General features: G+C 33.1%; 1 protein-coding gene across 1 annotated transcript; it reads right to left on the reverse strand.

Moving 5' to 3' along the window:
* Positions 1-581: 581 nt before the first annotated feature.
* Positions 582-4,428, reverse strand: LOC132607595 (nascent polypeptide-associated complex subunit alpha-like protein). Its single transcript, XM_060321633.1, has 4 exons — positions 4,267-4,428; positions 2,252-2,342; positions 1,164-1,282; positions 582-1,067 (listed from the first exon to the last, which is right to left on the reverse strand). The coding sequence occupies exons 1-4, from the start codon at positions 4,324-4,326 to the stop codon at positions 735-737; spliced, it is 603 nt and encodes a 200-aa protein (XP_060177616.1). The 5' UTR covers positions 4,327-4,428; the 3' UTR covers positions 582-734.
* Between the last annotated feature and the right edge of the window lie 13,412 nt (positions 4,429-17,840).

The following is a 17,840-nucleotide window of genomic DNA, read 5'->3' on the forward strand; positions in this document are numbered from 1 at the left end:
TAAATCCAGTTGTTTTTTTCCTAGATGGAGCCTGCATCTCCTTGAGGAATATTTGGGAGCTATGTCCATAGGATAGGAGGTATACTGTTGTTCACTATAAGGATTTAGGCTGGTTATCATAAGATGTCTCAAATTTAAGTATTGGATATGGAGTTATGCTAGGGAGTGCCTTACCCCGAAATGTGGGACTTTCGAGCGCACTTCTGGATTTAGTCGAATGCAAGTAACCGGACACTAGTGGAAAATGAAATATATAAAAAAAAGTTCCAATTGTTTTCTCTCTCTAAATGGAGCCTGGATACTTCTTTTTTTTAGTCCAACCAGTTTTTTTTAGTCCAACCAAGCCAACAATATATTATTCTAATGGATAATAGTAATATGAATCCCTTGAAAATGGATCTAAGAGCAATTCATGCTCCATATTTGTTATTATTCAATTTATTTTTCTTGGCTGAAACGGAAAAATCTCAATCAGGGAAGTACCATATAACCCAATATGTCTGGCAAGTCGCCCAAGATGCATCTAACGCTTCACCAGAGTAATCATTCAGATATGATTTAGTTAGTGAGAGAAAATGCTCTAGCTCCCAACTTTTTTTCTTTTGCATAATTCAAGATGTCTCTGGTATACCATGACATCAAGCAGAACAGAAAAACGGAATAGGAAAAAGCAGCAAACTGAAACCATTAATATTCATAAGCCTCTGAAAAGATTGGAACATAGTAAAGACTTTCTAGTTCGTAAGCTCCATAATGGCAGAGACAATATCACCATCTGCAGCCTTGAGAGCTTTGACAGCTTTTGCTCTGGAAACACCTGCTTGGGTCATCACCAGCTCGATATCCTTGGGTTCTACGCCTGTCTCATCTACATCCTCATCGTCCTGAGCCACCGTTGATGGTTCTGGCTTCGATATCACGTTGCTCAAATTAGGAGCCTTGAACTGCTCAGCAGCTTGAGACTGCAGTTGAGAGCTCAAATCCTCAATCTTTGCCTCACCAAATATAACATATGTGTCTGACGCAGGGCTCTTGAAAACATCCGGTTTCGAGATGACAAATAGAATCTGAAACAAGAGAAGATAATATAAGAAGAAAGCTAAGCACTAGAACCAAAAACATGGAAGAGAAAAGGCAACAAAGCAATGACATATATAACTAACATTCTTGCTCTTTTTGACAGTGACACGGCTGACCCCCGGGATTGGCTTCATTCCGAGCTTGATCATAGCTTTTCGGCTCTTCTTCTCGCTCCTGCTCTGCTTTGACCTACCACTACCCCCTGCAATTTGTGATTAGACAATTACAGTATTTATGAGCATTGTGGACCACGGAAGAGAGTTAAACATTCATTTACTCTTCATCATATATTTAGAACAATAGAGATTTCAAGTGACATCTACACAACGAGAAAGCTGGAACCCATTGAGACTTGTTATAACTAAGGTTCAAGAAGATTTCTAACTCTGTTAATTTATGCATGCAAAAGTAACAGCCAAAATATATGGAGAAAAAATCACAAGTATCAACGGAACCAAAAGGAAAAGAGGAAGCAAAAAATACGTGCAGACAAAAAATGAAGTTGATTAAATCAAGCAGGTCAACTGGATAGACAGTAAAAGCGAATTATTCCAATAACCAAGTTAACTCACATACTTGTATTAATCAAACTCCATAATATTCATGCCTTCAGTGATGAGAAAATGAAAGAAAGATTCAATTAAGCTGTTTTCTCTCAGAAGGAATGCACACTTCGAGAAACATAAAGAGAGACCCAGAATCTCCTCTGACAAGTTTTAAAAGGGCACGAGTTAATGTAATATGCTCTACTTTCAATAGAACTATGGTCGGAACTGCACAATTCAAACAAAGATTGACAATGATATGATATTTCTCTTTCTATATATGATCAATGTGAGAGATACTCCAACTTTTCTAATACTCCTTTCATCCCATTGATGTGAGACACTCTCTGGACTGAGTTGATCTAACTTGTTCAACACACTTATACAACCAGTAAATACAAGTCTCAAGAATTCAAATTCATCGAAGAATCCAACTTTAACTACACACTAAGCTTCCTATCAAATAAAAGGAAATACACAAGCAAAGTCCCTAACCTCCATAGCTAGTTGACTCTAAAATTGTATGAGTGATGGGAAATGCAACTAATACTTTGAAGCCATCATCTTAGAAGAACCAAAAGAATGAATCAGCAAATTTAAGCTCAGAATTATGAAATTATGCTTACCTTCAGCATCATCTTCATCTTTGTCATCCTCATCATCTTCATCTTCATCTTCATCGTCGTCATCATCATCCTCAATAATTGGCTCCTCAGACTACAAAAGAAGATTGTATTTGGTTAGAAAATGTTAAAAAAATATACATGAAGACCAAAACCGCGCTCATTGACCAAAGCTGACATTGAGCACCAAGAAATGATAATAGTTCATTACTTCTACCATAAAAGAAGAGGACCAATGAAGTATTTAGATATCACATATAAAATCTGCAAGACTATTTCATTTTTTCTGTTGTTCTCTATTGCATATGTGTATATATATATATTTTTCCACAAAAATAATCCAATATCCAATAGCAGGTATAACCTTTATAAATACGGAAAACAAGGATGCACCATTTTGATTTATTCATGAAAGAACAAACAGAAGATGCTTAAAAATATTGCAGCAACTACAATATTGGAAGTCTAAATAACTTCATGAAATTTCTCATCTGTATGAAATTCAAGTTCAGCAAGGATTCAAATAAACAAATACAGCTAAATTTATCTACTCTAAAACATTTAACCACATCAACTATTTTACAGATGATAACTACAATTGATATTCGCCCGATTTTTAACTCAATTGGCCTGACTTATAACTTGCGAGCCAACGCCTAATGAACATAAACAAATTTTAATAATTAATTTTCTTCTACTAAAAGCTTTAACATCCCTCTTTGCTGCCCTCCCCTTTACAATTTCCTACCTACCGCCTTAGAATATCCATTACAACAATAACTAGTTAGAAATCAAAATGCAAGTTCAGCAAGGATTCAAATACACAAATATAGCTAAATTTAGTTACTCTAAAACATTTAATCACATCAACTATATTCTACAGATGATAACTACAACTGATATTCCAGCTTCAAAAAAGATGATAATTACACCTGAAGCACTAAAACAAGTCACAGAAAGAGTATAAGATCTTCCGATATTGCTCTCGAAAGGACGAACTCAATGTGAGGAGCACATTCCTGCACGTCTCTATATGGCCCGGTTTTTAACTCAATTGGGCCGACTTGCAACTTGTGAGCCAACACCAAATGAGCAAATTTTAACAGTTAATTTTTCTCCTGCTCGAAAAGCTTTAACATCCCTCTTTATAATTTCCTACTTACCGCCTTAGATCTCCACCACAACAAGAAGTTAGAAATCAAAAGGCAACTACAATTTTAGCCTATAATTAACCAAAAAAATAGAACTTTATGCCTATAAAGTATAAACTACAATGGAAAAGACCAGGAAGCCACCCTATTAGATCTTGATCATTTACATGGACCTACTTTTCATTCCATTTGTGGGAATTCGATGATTTATAAGCCATCCCTAACAGTGGCGGATCCAGGATATTTACTAAGGGGGTTCAAAACTATAGAGAAGTAAACACATGAAGAAGCCAAGGGGGTTCAACATCTACTATATATGCATAAGAAATAGTTTTAACCTTGTATAAACAGTTTGCTTTTTCACCCACTTGCCCCTTACTGGCTCCGCCCCAGGTCCCTAACGAGCGATCGACTCAAACACATAGCCTCAAAAAACTCAAAAGCTATTGTTTATCATGTCCCATAGTGAACTAGTTAATCTCTTTCACACACACACAAGAAAAAACATCTAACCCAAACTAACAGCTGCCAGAGGAAACTCACTATTTCTATTAACAACCTTAAAAGATTCAAACTTTTCAAACAAAATACCATCTACAAAGTGAATCATCAATTTTTTTGTGTTATCCTTTATTTATCTTATAGATCCCAATAATTCATTTCAAGAAGAAGAAAAAAACAATGACCACCCCACAAATCAGCAAATCAAGCAACACTTAACTCTTACTAGATATAATGAAACTATAAAATCAAGTCAAATTACTATAAAGCCTTAAAAAAAAAAACCTCACATGCACTACTAGCTAATAATATTTTCAGAACTTTATGTTACATATTTGTATGGAAAAAATAAGAGAAGAGAATTACTTCAATTTTCTGTTGTTCGAGATGAGCGGCTAAGATCTCTTCTTGAGATTGAGCAGTCATGGTTGAGTTAGTGAATAATGAGAGAATTTTAGGTTCTTGAACAACAAGACAATCAATGGTCCTAAAACCCTACTATATAGCATGACTCACCTACGACCCGACCCGACCCGACCCGACCCGAATTGAATCATAAAGGACTATATTAAGGGAGTACTAGCTAAGATTCTTTAATCAATGTAAAACAAGGTATATATTAATTATACACTGTATACATATTAAATTTATAAAAAATAAATATTCAGGTTATCTTTAGGGAAACGAACATAAATGTTCATTGTACATAAAATAATTATCCGGCCCTGACCCACTTTATTTCATATTCACAAACGATTTATCCGGATGCCCCTAAAACTATGGTACCATCGCGGTATCTCTTTATATACTATGATGGTATCACATAGAACTTTTTTCATTTTCCCAAAAACAATTATCAGCCCTCTATGATACTCATATGGTATGTATATAATATACTAATATTATAGAGGATCATGTTCATACATTCATTTTTTTTTAAAAAATACAATCCTAGACAAATCATGTTATATACATATACTGAGATTGTATCATGGAGTATTGCTTATGTCCTTCAATGAGATACTCTTCAATCCTCCATGATGCTATCATGGTATATAAATATATTAAGATGATATTGTGGAGGAGGGATTTGGGTGAGCGGGTACTCGGGTAAATAGTGTTGGCCGAGTGGATAGAAACGAAATTAATTTATAAGGGGACATTTTCAGGTAATTATTTTGCGCATAGGAGCATTTTGTATTGTTTTCCTTTATCTTTATCTAAATTTTGCATCGAATCGCCCCTCCCTTAAATATGCTGATTTAAAATTTTTGCCACTACTTCTTATTTAATGGAATTTTGTGGGCCAAAATACCCTTATTTATGACCTTTTCACAAGGCATAAATTTAGAGAACTTTTGCCTTGTCCGACATAAGTTTTGTAGGAATTAAGTTATCCGGCATAGATTGTGTAGTATCTAATTAGCTCGACATAAGTTTAGAAAACTTTTGCCTTGTCCAGAAGTTCTGTAGGAACTAAGTTATGTCTTGTAAGGCATAACTTGTGGGTTCGACATATGTTCTGCAGCAGTAAAGCGACATAACTTGTTATGTCTTTTAAGGCATATCTTATATCATATTATGATACAAAACTATAACCTTATGGCAGTCGATTTTTTTTTTGTAATTTTTATGTCAAAGGTATTTATGACTACTTCTTTGTTACTTAAACTCCAAGGCAAAAATTAAAGATCACATATTTAATAATTTAAAGCACAAAAATTAAATACCACCCCAAGATATGAACATTTGTGTGAATGACCCTATCTTTATTAAGTTGTTCTGTAAAGTATAAAAATGGGCCGTGGGGGTTTTTTGCTGGATCCAAGTAGGAAAAAAGGATTTGGGCTCTAAGGTCATTTTGTTAGTCCCGTTATTTTATTATTTTGGGCCGCAAGCGTGGTTATGTCTGTTCATAATAATACGCAAATATTATAACAATATTGTGATGGTAGACAAATCCTAGGCCACTTGATTGCTTATGTGTTCTACTGCATGCTTCCAAATAAATGTATATCAGAAAATGTCCCAAAGTACCAATGTAAAAATGGAGACTATACTCACGTTGATGTACTTCAATTCTTTATTCACAAAAATCTTAAAATAGGTGGAAAAAAACTCAATTTTGCATTTTTTGATAGGAATGATTAACGTTTATATAACTTATAAATAACTTTTTAAGAGGAGTTAGAGATTTCTTTTTAAATAACACACTTCATAAAATTTTAAGGGATGAGCTCTGATTTATCTTCTAACGCTACTAAATTTTTCTTCAGCTTCTCCATGGACAAAAAGCTGAGGAGGTGTGAAATAAAAGTTCAAGCGGGTTCCACCTAAGTCTACATAAATGCATCAAGAAAGAGTAAAAATCTTCCCAAAAAACAAAAATAACAAAAGGAGCTACATTAATCATAAACTAGTGAAATTGTCCGCGCTTCGCTTCGCGCGGTGATAAAAATATTAGCAAACTCATATTTTAATTACATGCCTTCTACAAATAAAAATATATAAAAACTTATACTGTCACGTATATTTAACACATCCAATTACAATCTTTTTTGTTAAAATGATTGCCAATAATGGTGGATAAGTATGGTAAACATTTGGCTCCTTTCTTTAGGACTGGCAGATTATATTCTCAGGGGAAAAATTTTGAGATTGAGCAGAAATCTCATCTGGGTTTGAAGGATAAGAATTGAAACATCAAAGAAAGATACATTTAAAAATTGACAATAAATAGAAACAATCTAATAATCAGAAATTTCACCCGATTTTGGCAAATTCTTCTACATGTCCTGCAAAATTGAATTTCTAATTAGAATGATGTTGCAATGTAAGTCAATAAATCAAAAAAAAAAATCTGCAAATACTAAAGCAAAAGTTAAACCCACCTAATCAACGAAAATAGCTGCATATTGATCTATACACATTATATAGTATGATCTATGTGAAAATGATTTCAATTTTTAGAATATCAGTACTAATGAAAATGAATCAGAAAAAGTATTAAAACAGGAAATTAAATAAGCAACAAAATACATACCTTTCAAAGTTATCTCCCCGTGACCTTTAAGATGAGAGCATTATTGTATGTTTGTAAATATGAAATATTTATTACTTCAGTAACCTGTAAAGACTGTAGAAATTCTTTATGCTTCATAAATATGAATTGTTAAGAAAGGTTGTAACGGTCCATAAATATGAATTATGACAGGTTGCAACAGTTAACAATCATTCAATATTTTTTTTTAAATTATTAATTTGTGAATATCACATTAAATTGTTGACCCCAAAAGTAACGAAAAAGATAAATATTACTGTTGGTCAAAGAAAGGTGCTACATCACTATGGCTATATTTGCTAGACAAACAATTAGAAAACCTAAATAAATAAAGCAATTTGGACATAATTAAAGCTACTACATGCATATGAAAGAAAACTTCTTTTGATTTCTCAAGTGTGAAATTAACTTGTGGAACAAAATACAATTTAAGATTTTCTTCAAACGAATATTTTAATTTTTGCACCACAAGACCACTCTTCTATTTAAAATCATAACCTCAAAACCTCTTTCAGCAAAAAGCTCAAATCAATAACAAATATAATTATAGTAATTAAATTCATCTACACCAATCAAAAGAATGCCCTGTTGTGCGACTTGCTTTCAATTTCACAGTAAAAAGATAACATATCACCACTACTTATTAAGAAGTTAGATTTGACGCGATTTTCAAATCATCAAATTTCACAAGCAGCTTCTAACTTTACATGATTTTAAATCCCTGAACATATTTAATTGAAAAAAAATTATGAATTGTAAGAAATCTTAGCAAATAAGAGTAGGAAAAAATTAAAGAATTCGGAGTGAATATAACTACCTTAAAAGAAATGCATTCATCATTGAAGTATACCGCAGAGCGTGTCACGCTGATCAATAAAAATGACATAGAACATATTACAAAAAATTACCAAATAATACTGAGTACGAATAAGTTATGAGACTCAAAAGTATAAATTATCGACAAATACATTGGCATACCTTTCTCCCATAAAAAAAGGCAAGTGATTTAGAATATGCCTGAAAGATGATACATACAAATAAATTTAACCAACATAGAATATTCACCAACACATAAATATCACAAGGGAAATTGTAACTATATGTACAAAGAACAAAGTAATGGACCTCGGTGGAGTTGAATTGAACTTTGAAAGCTAAAACAGATGGATCCTATGAGGTACAAAAAAAAATTACAAAATCTTAATGATTTAATTACTCTCTTATTCCCTCTGTCATCTCTATTTTTCTCCTTTAACAGATATAGTATATACCAAACTCACAATTACAACCCAAATATGTAGTATATCATAAGGTAAAGATACAAAGAATTAAAAAAAAAAAAAAAACTTACTGGAAGTTAAATAATAACAATTATTATTATTATTATTATTATTATTATTATTATTATTATTATTTGTTGTTATATTAGTATTATTATAAAAAAAAAATCTTTGCTCACCTGTTACCTCTTCATGGCTTCATCTCGAAAACCACCTTATTATCAGTCTGGAGGATAATTTGCTTCTGAAAATGATACCATCGTTAAAAAGGATGAAAACACTACTTATATGACATTAATAATAAGGGGCGGATCTATTAAGGGTCGGGAGGGTGCCACGCCACCCGCAAGCCTCACCCGAAACCCTGTGTATATATATGTATATATACAGAAGCTATGTACAAATATTTAAAGTGGCACTCCCATTACAAAGTAACCTGCTGGTGCCAGTGGATAGAGGCTTTGATTCCTGCTCTCTGGTCGTGGGATTGAGCCCCAGCGACTGCATAAATGTTTTTATTTTTTTGAACCCTTGCTGCAGTGCTGCTCAACAAATAACAATGAGCAGTAGCAATCTTTGTTGACTTAATTTAATTTATTAATCTTTGACTTGTTTATTTCTTAAAGTTAAAAATAGAACTTTCCCTCTTCCTTCTCATTAAAAAATAAACACAAACCCTCTCTCTCTTCTCAATTCTCATCAAAGAAACAAACTCTTCTCAATTCTCATCAACTAAACAAACCCTCTTCATTGCTCCAAAGTCAAAATCCCATTCGGCTGCTTCCTCCATTGACCCATTGTAAGGATCTTTTCGTCTTTCTTTCTTGATATCTTTTGAGTTTTTTTTCTTACAAAAATGCTTTTTTGTGTTAAAATTGCAATCTTGCTTGTGAGTTTTGTACATTTATGTATAAAAGTTGTCATTTTGCTTGTGGGTTTTGTACATTTACGTATAAAAGTTGTAATCTTGATTGTGGGTTTTGTACATTTATGTATAAAAGTTGTAATTTCTTGTGGGTGTGTACTGTTTTATAGAAAAGTTGTAATCTTGCTTGTGCTTTTTGTAGAGTTATGTATAAAAGTGTAATTTTGCTTGTGGGTATGTACATTTTTGTAAAGAAGTTGGCATATTGCTTTGTGTGTTTTTTGTTGGCTGCTTAAATTTGCGGTGCTTTACTTCAGTTTGTTACATAGAGCGTGATGTATTCACAAATGTAAGTAATGATGTCATCATTGATCATTTTCAGAAGATGAAACCTCGTCGAGGACAATTGTAAATGAATGATGGATATTTATGATATTAGTAATATTATTGAAAGTTTTATGCTTTTCTCTTCTGTATATTGCTATAAATAAATGTTTCATCGGAAAAGACGAATAACCCGAATCAAAGTTCGAAAAGACGAATAATCCGACCCGAAGCCCAAATTGATTGAATGACGCATGGCACCCGGAAACTTCAAATCCTGGATCCGCCTCTGTCAATATCATTTGCTTAACCGAAAATATTAAGGGACTATTTATTCAACTTCTATTTTTGTCCATCCACATTTGTTTGTTTCCTCTTTTCCTTTTGGCTCGATTGATACTTGTGATATTTTCTACATATAATTTGACTGTTATATGCATAATTAACAGAGTTGGAAATCTTATTGAACAACTAAGCATGTCGTAACAAGTCTCAATGAGTTCCAATTCTCCTTGTGTAGGTGTCACTTGAAATCTCTATTGTTATACGTATATGATGAATGGTAAATGAATGTTAACTCGTTTCTGTGTTATTGCTTTCTTGCGTTTCTTTTCCATGTTTCGCCTTCGAGAAAATGATATAATAATCTTATATTTGAGAGTAGGTTCAAAATAGTCCATAAAGTATGTTCTGAAGAGTTTTGATCCTTTAAGTTTTTTCTAGTCCCAGACAATTACTTAACGAAATGTGTCATTTAGATTTAGCGAGATCTCACATAGTTTCCTTCGTTAAATATTCGAAAAAGCGTCAAAATTACCCTTAAAATATTCGGAAGATAAATACCTTCCGTTTGTTTTTGGTACCAAAACAGCCCTGCCGTTAGTAAATTGAGCCGCATGTGCCCTCGGAGGTTAACAGAACTCTAGATGTCATATTTACCATTTCAAAAAAAAAAAAAAAGAATCTTGCTGGCATGGATTGTCAAAATCAGGTCTTTCTTTTCTCTTTTTCATCAATATGCTCTCACTTTTGGTACACATATAAATAGATGGGGCAGGAGCGAAGCGGGATTCCAGTAGATGTTGTTGTTGTTGTTGTTTTTTTTTTTCTTTTGAATACTTTTAATAATACACAATTCGGCAAAAATTATTACATTCATGTAGTTATATTTTAATAATACTGTTTATGAACACGATATACAACATTATACACTTACTGTAGACAATGTGTCCACTTTGTATAAAAGTTTATAATAGGCAAAAGACATAAATTAACCCCTAAACTATACCTCAAATGTCGATATCACACTTTAACTATACAGACGACCTATTAGACACCTGAAATCTCAAAAGTGAATTTAATACCACCTTCTGAGTTGATGTGGCAAAAAACATTATAATTAAATAATAGGGGAGTGAGAATAAAATTAAAGCAAAAATAAATTTTAATTACAATAAAAAACTAATTCCCACCCCACCCCACCCTCTCCTCCTGCACCTCTTCTTCTTCATCCCCAACCCCAACCATTCACACCCACACCCACACCCACCACCACCCCACTGAAAAAGCTGAATTGAGGAACAAATTATCCAATTCCTCCTCAAATTCGTCCCACTTACACTCAAATTCGTCCAAGTTTAAGAAACAATACGTAACTATAATGAAGAAATTGCACGAATTGCCCTTCAAATGGACTTTTAACAACAATGAAGAAATTGCGTGAATTGCCCTTCAAATGGACTTTTAACAACAATGAAGAGATTGCACGAACTGCCCTTCAAATGGACTGGATAAATCAAATTTTCTTCATTGTTGTTAAACAATGAAGAATAACAACAATGAAGAAATTGCACGAACTACCCTTCAAATGGACTGGATAAATAACATTTAGAAATTGCTCAACAGTGAAGAAATTGCACAAATTGCCCTTCAAATGAACTGGTGTGTGGGGAAGGATATGGTGTTTCCGGTGGGATAAAAGAGATGGGGTGGGTGGGGGTTATTTAGTGATGAAGAAGATATAATTATTGGAGGAGTGACAGTGGTGGTGTTACGATGATGGATAGAGAATATGAAGAAGAAGGGGGGGGGGGGGGGGGGGAGGTTTGAGGGGTTATAAAATATATATTTTACAATAAAGAAAAAGAATAAATAAAAAAAATTTAACTAAAAGAAAAGAAAAAGAATTTAAAATTCAAAAGAAACCTGATGTGGCGCTGACGTGGCGGGCGAGTGTATTACACCTCCCCTTGTGCAACTGGTTATGTCTGCATCAGGGTGGCATTAAATTCACATTTTAATTGTTCAGTGTGTAATAGGTCGCTTGTATAGTTTAAGTGTGAAAATGACTTTTGGGGACAAGTTTAAGGGTCAATTTATGTCTTTTGCCTTTATAATAATGTATAAGAGGACCGTTTCAGATAATATTACAAATATGGGCCATTTCGGGTAAATATTTTCTCCAGAATGACATAGAGTGTTAAGATGTCGTCTAAATCTGAATGCACATCTGAATGATTAAGATGTCGTCTCTAGGTCTGAACACTGAATAATTAAGACTGTTTGTTTTTCAATATCTGAATGTGCATAATGTATTTATTTAAACATAATAAATATACAATTCAAATTAAAAAAGTAACTAAATAGTAGAAAATAAATACAAATTTAATAAAATAAAATATTATTTGATAAAAAAATGAAACATTTATGTTCACTGGTGATGGTGGAGATATTTTGTAGTCGTGGTGGATGGGGGTGAAGGGGTGAGTGGGTGGTGGGTGGTTGGGGTGAGGTGTGGGAGGTAGTGGGGTGGGGTTGGAGTAGAGGGTGGGTGGGTGGTGGGGTGGGATTGAGGTGGACGGGTGGGGTTGGAGTGGAGAGTGGGTGGAGGGTTGGGGTTGGGATTGGAGCTGGTGATAAAAAAGTTTCATATAAAAATGCTTCTTAATGATATTAAGACTTGGTTCAAGATCTTAATGATTAAGACCTATTCAGACCCAATAAGTGCTTAGATCTTAATGCAAACAAATGCACTTAATGACTTAAGGTCCGAACCATTCAGATTCAGACCTCCAATAAGTGCAAACAAATGAGGCCTTAATTTTCTCTGGTAAGGGAATCCAATTTTGAATTGGTTTCCTATGAGTATTGATGCTTTCGGAATAGTAAACTGATGCATCAATTAAATTTCCATGAGAATTAGCAAAGCTTGTATGAACTTGAAGTTGAAGCTCGATACTTCCATTTTCATGCAGGTTTCTGATTGTTTTTAAAGTGACATGGCCAGAAGAGACAAGTGTGCCATTCTGCATAAATTTTAAATACGGTGCCCTGTAAACACAGTGGCACCAATGAGAAGAAAAACCAATTTCCTTGTTGAGAAGGTAAGTATCTTTAGTGTTTGGATCATTGATGGTTTTTGCCAACTTTCCTGGATGATAATATCTTTTGGTAAACTTGACCATCTATGTCAGCAGGAGAAAAACAAAAAGCTGAGGGTCTTAGTAAAGGTGGAAAATATATACTCCCCTTTGATTTTGACCATCCATGTTAGCAAAGTTTTTTTTTTTTTAAATGATAAAAATGACACCTAGAGTTCTGTTAATTTTTAAGGGCATGTGTGGTCCATTTTACTAAGGGCAGGGGCAAATATCTGACATGGACCCGATGAAATTGAATTCTCCATCAAAATTCCAAAGTACCACGACAAGACTATGGCTATTTTCCTTACAGTTCTATCATCCATGTCAGTGATGCAAAAGTTAGGAAAATTGGATTTTGGAGATAACGCATAGCTTCCGCGTTACTGCCTACCAGGAGCAAAACAGAATAGCGGATTTCCTCGTCAAGGAAGGAGCTAAGATTTTTTTTTTTTTATATAGAATTAGGCTTGGTAGTTTCTCCAAAGTTTGCAAATGAAGCACTATAGGCAAATTTTGTAGAAACTAATTTTGAACGTCAAGTATTAAACTGTAAAAGTACCTTAGTAGACAACATCGACGAACTATAATGAAGCCTAATTGCTTCAACTAGAGGTGTCAAATGGGCGGATTGGGCTGCAATTGACAAGTCAAAATGGATTGAGTTGATAAATGGGTTGGGCTAAGCTTTGCCCGAAAGTTATTTGGGCTGAAATGGGCTAAAAATGGGTTGGGTCATTACCCGCTCAACTTGCCCTAGATTTTTTTGAAGGATCTATTTTCTAGAAAAATATTTTCAAGGAAAACATTTTCCGTGATAAATAATTTCGGGGAAAAACATTTTTCGTAGAAAATATTTTGCTTCATATCAAACACATTCACCCCCAAACTTATAAGATACATGATACAAGAAAAGTGAATAAAAAAAATCTCAAGCAATTAACTCAAATTAAAGTAAATCTTAAAAATGGGCTAGAATTGGATAATATTGAGCTAAACTGAAGATCACTTTAAAATGTGTTATGTTGGCTGGACTAAAATCAGTCTAATACATAATTAGAATTTTTACTCATTGTAGCTTCTTTTAAAACCTAATTATTAATATTAACTATTATTTTATTTAGTTATATTTAGTAGCTAATTAACTTTTCTAAATTACAAATGGTAACTATATCAAAAGATACATACCCAAACACATATATCTTTCTTTTTTCTCAATCACTACCCATTTCAGATTTTTCATTTCTCAAAACCATAAAAAATCTCTCTCCCCTTCTCTCAACACCACCACCATGGCCGCATCGCCCCCCTCTCTCTTCTCTCTCTCTCCCTCTGTGCTCACGCCTCTCTCTCTCTCCGCCGCCCCTCTCTCTTCTTCGTCTCCCTCTGTGCTCACCCCTTTTTTCTCTCTTTTCACTCTGCAGATCTGGCCGTGTGCATTGTTGGTGGCGGCGGTGATGGACTGATTTTGAGATGGCGGCGGAGAAGATGACGTAGAGTTGGAGAGATTAGGGATTTGTTGATGATGGAAAGATTAGGATTTTTTGGTGGTGGTGTCTCAGATTTGGGTTTTTGATGGTGGTGGTGTCTCAGATTAGAATTTTGGTGGTGTTGGAGAGATTAGGGTTTTTTGGTGGTGGTAATGTCTCAGATCTGGCCATGTGTATTTGCTAAAAGCCAAATACAAATACATTAAAAAATCTACATCTCACAAATACACTGTTTTTGAAGGTATTTGTCTTTGTATTTTTTAGTGTATTTTGTTAATAGCCAAACACATTATTTTTTTGAACGTATTTGTCATGTATTTGATTTTTTTTGGTCTTGTACCTGAATATATATGTTGAAATTCATTCAAATACACGAAAATTTGAATATATTTAGCTTCATAGTAGTTGGAATGTACACAATATATTTGAAATATATCAAAAAAATCAGTAAAATACATTTAAAAAAAAAGACACGGAAATAAATTATGGCAAAAAAAAAAATCACTGAAATACATCAAAAAAATACTAAAATACATCAAAAAAATATATATTAATATCTAATTTAATAGCTCCATCATTAAAGGCTAAAATCAAGGATCATGTTTTTTTTTTTAACCTTGTTCTCATGTATTTGTTGGCAACAAATACACGCGAAAACATACACTATTTTGCCAAAATGTAGCTACAAATGATAATATTTAAAAGGATAGCTACAAATGGTAGGAAGTTACGATAATGTAGTCATTTGAGTAAGTTTGCCTACATAATTATCTTAAGCCCAATCCATTAAAATTTAGACGGCTTGAGCGGGCCATTAACTTTTGGGTCATATTTGACACCCCTAGCTTCATTTAGTATATAAATTGGGAGAATGACCTATATGTACATAAGAATCGGGTATATATACAAAATATGACGGTACATTTCAGTTTATAAAACTTACCAATAGATTTCTTACAAAATATATACAAAAAATTTCGCTCAAATGTTGTGTATGAAATGTGTATATCCCGCTCAAAGCTTAAATTTTTCGCTCAAAATTTTGTGTATGAAATATGTATATCTCGCTCAAGACTTAAAATTCTCACATTTTTCGTGTATGAAAACTGCATAAAAACGGTATGAAATATGTATATAACTGTATAAAGTTCATGTCATGTCTTTAGAAATTTAATACAACTACAACAATATTATATACAACTTTCATACAATATTAATGTAAATTTAATACAATTTTGTATCTCGCTTCGAAATTCGGATAAAGTTCAAAATATTCAAAAGAGTATTTTTAGTGTGAAGTTGGAAATGATAGGCTTATCGTTTCCTTTGATTTAGCTCATGAGGAATTTGGAGAGGTACCAATTGCCAAGGTGTAAAGCCGAGATTGTTCAATTTCAACAAACAGATCTTGGAGATTGTCTTGTTGGTGCTCTAACACTGCCTTATCAATATGAGAATGTTCTAATTTGTAATGAGAGAATACAATGCAAAACGGGTCTGGGTTGAAGGATTTCATAATTAGACTTACACCAACTCCAAGTTCTGTACAGCCATCAGAACTATTGCACATCCTCCCATCCGCTCTGTATGAAATTCCGGCGGGGCTTTGCCGGAAAGCGTGGAGGAAACATAGCAATGACGAGAGATTTTTTTCCAGATATGGACATACTGTGATACAGAAGGGGAAGAGGGAAGGGTCGGTTGTTTTTTTTTTTTTCCCCAGATGTGGACATATTGTGATAGAGAAAGAGAAGGAAGGGTGAGCTTTTAATTTTTTTAAATCCGTTATGTTTTGTAATTTTATTAGTATATTTTGTAAATAAGAAAAAATATCCTTATATTTTGTAATATACAGTCTTAACCAGTATTATTAGGTCATTTTTTCATATATTTGTGCTGTGAGATCCACAAGGTTGGAAAGGGAATAAAGAGGATTATTTTAAAAGAAAATTGCTTATGTGAAATTTTGTCTACATTATGCATTAAGATTTCTTCCGAAGCATTTAATTCTTTTCCCAAAAACAAAAGAGTAAAATCTGATTTCCACTATCTAGATATAATAATACCAACATAATATTCATATAAGAACCGCTCATCATGACACACAAAATATAAAAAAGATGAACCTCATGAGAACATTAATAGTAGTGATTTTCTTTGTCTTTCTTTCTTTCTTTTATGGTTTATTCCTATGTAGATTTGATAGACGATGTCTGCAGAAAGTCTACTGACTACAGATTATGTGCCAGTTCTCTTAGAGCAGATTCTTCTGCTGATAAAAAAGATTTGGCGCGTATCATGCTTCAATTGTCTTAAGCCAAGGCTAATGACATTTATAATCAACCTATAATCCTATTGAAAGCAACCAATGGAGCCCATTCTCAAGCAATGCATTCGTATTTATCAAGAAAATTATGATCTAGCTGTGAATCAAATTACAGATTCAATTAAATAATTAGATGAAGATGATTTTGATATGGCAAAACATGGCCCAGATAATGCCATGACTTGTTCAGACACCTGTGAAGAGTCTTTCACTGAATGGCATTCAATTAGAAAGAACCCATTAAAAGCTAAGTGTGATGATTTTTTTCATTTTACTGCGACGATATTGAGTTTGCTAGACCTTTTCTAAAACTTGTAAACTCAATTATTAAATAACGAATTACAAAATTTAAACAATTTTTTCCTTTTTTGAGATGTTATTGTTACTTCTTAATGGTTTTATTATGCTTGAGGTCAAGAAATATTATTTGCTTAACCCAAAATATTAAGAAGTAAAATAAAATTTAATGTTTAAGACATATGTCATTACATTTTATTGTAAGATTTTTTGTTTGTTCAAAAGAGATCTTTAAATCATGGTCTAAGAGATCCGTAAGTTTTAAGAGAAATAAGAAAAAATGATTATTTACTAAACAGTTATCCAAAAAAAAGAACAACCGAGAAAATTACACTAAAAAAAATATATGGGCAAGTTTTATCACACACTCGTGTTAATGAACAATAACAAACTATATATGGATTAGTTAAACTGAGCACAAATTAATCTGAGCACTGCATTAATTTGAAAAGATATTCTACTATGATTTTCTTGCGAAAAATCATTGAGAAATAAGTACTCCTACTAAATATCAAAAATAAAAGATATGATATTTATGATTTCAATGATAACAGGTCATAAGCGGTCATTTCCAACTCCATTAAAAGCCACAAAGTTATTATGATTTGCTAGATTTGTCTCCGGTCGTCGGGTGTAAAAAGAAAATTGACAAATCGCATTAAATTGATAATTCGAGTCAAATAAAAAAAAATGACTATGGTTCGGTTTGGTAGTGAGAACAAAAGACCGACCAAAATTGATTTTGTTTAATTTTAACTAAAAAAAGTCAAATCGAAATCAAATTAACCCGACACAACTGATTTAATTTAGTAATTGAAAAATCCGAACCAACTCGACCTATGTACACTTTCAACAAATTCCAATTCAATGATCAGTCA

This window comes from Lycium barbarum, chromosome 8, assembly GCF_019175385.1.
Source record: "Lycium barbarum isolate Lr01 chromosome 8, ASM1917538v2, whole genome shotgun sequence".
Lineage (NCBI taxonomy): Eukaryota > Viridiplantae > Streptophyta > Magnoliopsida > Solanales > Solanaceae > Lycium > Lycium barbarum.